General features: G+C 40.1%; 1 protein-coding gene across 1 annotated transcript; it reads right to left on the bottom strand.

The window, feature by feature from the left end:
* Nucleotides 1-385: 385 nt before the first annotated feature.
* Nucleotides 386-1,739, bottom strand: LOC106819629 (b(0,+)-type amino acid transporter 1-like). The gene is given in 3 exon segments (XM_014824236.1): nucleotides 386-568; nucleotides 1,568-1,637; nucleotides 1,639-1,739. Coding segments are annotated over 3 exon segments (354 nt in total).
* Between the last annotated feature and the right edge of the window lie 2,937 nt (nucleotides 1,740-4,676).

The raw sequence follows: 4,676 nt of genomic DNA, 5'->3' as shown, positions 1-4,676 counted from the left end.
CCACGCACGCCCACCCCGCAATCAGCAGCAATCTCCCAGCGAGCCAACACGCATCGCCGAGCGTTAGTAGCTGCCTTTTGTTTCAAAGTAGGCTCTGAACGCATCGAGTTTGCTGCCAACAGAATGGAAAATCGTCTCGTACGTTTTAGTCTGTATCTCCGGATTGCGGGTTTATACGAGGAAACGATTTCGCACGATGCTAGGCGAACGTACTTCGTACGATTTGAGCTCAAGTTAGATGAGTTACGCCTAGTAAATCGTAGGTATTCTAAGGCTAGTAAATAACGAATTTCCCTTGTTTATTGAAGTCACACTCCATCCCTATTATCTACTCCTGATATATATATATATATACTCATGTATAGCTGATATGTCAGTCACATGGTCACACGACCAAACAAGACATGAATACACATGTAAAACATGGTCGTTCCATGTTGGGCCGTGTCCATCGCATCACGATGACAGATAGCATGGCGAACCAGTAGAAGACCCACTTCGTAAAGCTGAAGACGTTTATCAACGTTTCTATGTTTGTCGGAATGACCATCAGGATAGCGATCGTACACTGCGGATTTAACGCACGATGTTGACTACATTGCTAGGCTCAGAACGGGAGAGAGGGAGAAAGAGAAAAACTTGGAAAGAAATATATGGAAAATGGATGAACAAGAAAGAATAGAGAGCGATATATATATATGTGTGTGTGTGTTTGTGTGTGTGTGTGTGTGTGTGTGTGTGTGGTGTGTGTGTGTGTGTTGTGTGTGTGTGTGTGGTGTGTGTACAGAGACAAAAAGAAAGGAGAGCGAAAGACAGAAAGGAAAGTACAAAAGAAAGAAAGAAAGAAATGAAGGGCGACAAAAAAGAGAGAACGATAGATAGGGAGCCAACGACAGAAACAGAGAAAGACCCAGAGAGAAATACAGGGAAAGATATGGAATAACAGAGAGATGCAATTTTCCGCAGAGCAGGAACCCTACGTTAGATGGCCACGACGACATTCCAAATAGAACGTCGTATTTCGAATTAGCTGCATCGCTGACCGAGAGCCGATGCCTCTCTCCGAGACAGACAGACAGACAGATAGATAGATAGATAGATAGATAGATAGATTGATAGATAGATAGATAGAATGATAGCTAGATAGATAGATGGATAGACAGACAGACAGACAGACATACATACAGACAGACAGACAGACAGACAGACAGATAGACAGATAGATAGATAGATAGATAGATAGATAGATAGATAGATGGATAGATACATAGATACATAGATAGATATAGATAGATAGATAGATAGATAGATAGATGATAGATAGATAGATAGATAGATAGATAGAATGATAGAGATAGATAGATAGGTAAATTAGATAAATTGGATGGAAGGATAGTTGATAGGAAAGTAAGATAGATAGATAGATAGATAGATAGATAGATAGATAGATAGATAGATAGAATGATAGATAGATAGATAGATAGATAGATAGATAGATAGATAGATAGATAGATAGATAGATAGATAGATAGATAGATAGATATTGTTAGTCTGTGTCGTTACTCGCGTTTAGTATGATCGCAGGCGCCGGTGTGTAGCGCTTCGCGTGCACGTACGACAGCACGCGCGGCATGTCTCTCTCGGGCGACGACGTGGAGTATGCGCGGCGCCGCGAAACTGCCGCCGTTCGCTGATCCGAACACGGATATAGCGACGAACACCGGGATGCACCACGCCATCACACCCAGCATCGAATCCGCCCACGTCTGTGAAATAAAGTGGGTGAGTGAGTGGGGTGTTGGTATTAGTGAAATTTATATTCTGAAATTCATACGAACTTTCTGGCGCGTGAATTCGTCTATTTGTGTAGCTATCATCGTGAGCACGTCTATTTGTGTAGCTATTATCGTGAGCATGTCTATTTGTGTAGCTATCATCGTGAGCACGTCTATTTGTGTAGCTATCATCGCGAGCACGTCTATTTGTGTAGCTATCATCGGGAGCACGTCTATTTGTGTAGCTATCATCGTGAGCACGTCTATTTGTGTAGCTATCATCGTGCATGAGCACGTCTATTTGTGTAGCTATCATCGGGAGCACCTCTATTTGTGTAGCTATCATCGTGAGCACGTCTATTTGTGTAGCTATCATTGTGAGCACGTCGATTTGTGTAGCTAGATGATAGCTACACAAATAGACGTGCTCACGATGATAGCTACACAAATAGACGTGCTCACGATGATAGCTACACAAATAGACGTGCTCACGATGATTGAGCACGTCTATTTGTGTAGCTATCATCGTGAGCACGTCTATTTGTTCTAAGGCCGAGTTTACATCGCGATAACATCGGAAACTGATCATGGAGGAAATGTGTCAGAGTGAAACCAAGAAAGTTTGCCTGCATAACATGGTTTAACTATTGATGCTTCGTAATAAATCTGTCAACAGATTAACAGATTTATTGTGATGAGTATTTGCCTTTGACAATTTTCGCGAAACTTGATACGATAATTCATGACATTAATGTTATGAATCTATCGGTGACCGCGTGCTTTTCTCTAATATATGTGTATATATATATATATATATTATATATATATATATATATATTGTATATTCTGTAGTTTCACATATTCTAGACCTACAACAACACGCTCAGCTCGTTGATTGCAATAGTGTTGCGGTTGACATTGATTGTAAGAAGGAATATTCGTCAGAATGTAGAGCAGCCGTTAGCCCCAGCGGACAGATATACAGATAGAACGCACGAGGTATCTGCATAAAGAATTAACCAGAATAACTAGTGTATATATATGTAAATATATAACTACTGTTTAATATCTATAATATATATATATATATATATATATATATATAAAGAGATAGATAGATAGATAGATAAGTAGATAAATAGCTAGATAGATAAATAGATGGATAAATAGATTGATAGATAGATAGATAGATAGATAAATAGATAAATAATAAGATAGATAGATATAGATAGATAGATAGATAGATAGATAGATAGATCGATCGATAGATCGATAGATAGATAGATAGCATAGATAGATAGATAGATAGATATATTTTTGGTATTTTTCTTTCAACAGCTGTGGTCGCCAACCGAGGCGCTATATTTCGCCGGGCAACGCCGGGTGTCCTGCTAGTTATTATATATATATATATATATATATATATATATATATATATATATGTATAATATTAAACCAATGTATACTAAGATAACTAAACTAATATATTATTCTAAACTACTATGTAATATATTAAGACGTATACGATGACTCCTGATAAAAATTATATTCCCATAAAGTTATCAGTGATCATCGCACAGTACCACTGCGATGGCTCAATTGGTAGAGTGCTCGCCTCGCATGTGGAAGGTCGTGGGTTCAAATCCCGGCCGGGTCATACCAAAGACTTGAAAAATGGTACACACTGCTTCTCTGCTTAGTACTCAGCAAAAAGAGATAGAGTGTGGAACAGGTGCCAAGAAGAGAGCCTTGTATGTGGCGGCACCCGTCAAGCTGAAAACTGTGAATCTCTTCACTAGCCCACTAGGCCAGTAGCCGAGTAGGGCACCCGAAAATTATTATTATCAGTGATCGAAATCAAATAGTTGCTGGCATACCTTAAATTGACCACGTCACGAATTTTCTATGGTGTATAATTGTAAAACATCGTGTGCCCATTTAGATGATGATGTCACTTGCGTGTGTTATGATCCATGGAGGAAATATTACCTGGAACTCTTAAGCTCCTCGTCACGTTATTTACTACATCCCAACAGGCGAGTAAGCCCATAGTCCGCTATAGAATGCCAGCGCGATGTTGGAAAATGACGGAGGATATGTCATCGTCAAACTCGGTAAACGCATTCGCAAAGTGTTCAGTCTTTCCTGCAATCAGTAATAGTTAATCTCGCACGCGCACACACACACACACACACACACACACACACACACGCCACGCTACGCACGCACACACACACACACCACGAAGAGAGAGAGAAAGAAGAGAGAGAGAGAGAGAGACACACACACACACACACACACCACGAAGAGAGAGAGAAAGAAGAGAGAGAGAGAGAGAGACACACACACACACACACACACACACACACAGACACACGCGTTAGCACGCATGTACTCGCGTACGCGCACGTATATAAATATAAATAAGTTGCTAGATGGCGTACTCTTCCCACATTGCTTGCAACACATTATTTGAATCGGTATACTACAAAAACACATCTGCTGGTGACAGAAAGATTACTTGCGTCTTAATCTCTAATCCATTGTTAAATGCTTCTAATATAATATATAAATGTTCTTTTAATAAAAAGTAAATCTTTAATCTGATCCCCTCCCGCAGCTATCGTCTCGCTGGAAAACTAAACAGTTCAGCGTAGATGCTAATGACCTTTAAATAGATTCACTATTCCTCCTACAATGGTAATGGCGAAGGCTAGGATCTTTGCTACGGTGGAGATAACCTGGACTCGTGCCGCGTACCTGACTCCATAGTAGTTGATGGAGGTCAGAGGTACTGGAAAGAGAAAGATATTCAGGTAAATGAGTTCAAGTAGGTCGAGGGAAGAATTCAATGGAATAGCGAGTATTCCGGTATGAGGTCTCTCCCTGGATCCGAAATAA

This window comes from Priapulus caudatus, unplaced genomic scaffold (genome assembly GCF_000485595.1).
Source record: "Priapulus caudatus unplaced genomic scaffold, Priapulus_caudatus-5.0.1 Scaffold3867, whole genome shotgun sequence".
NCBI classification, from domain to species: Eukaryota; Metazoa; Priapulida; class Priapulimorpha; order Priapulimorphida; family Priapulidae; genus Priapulus; species Priapulus caudatus.
This window is presented reverse-complemented; position numbering and strand designations above follow the sequence as displayed.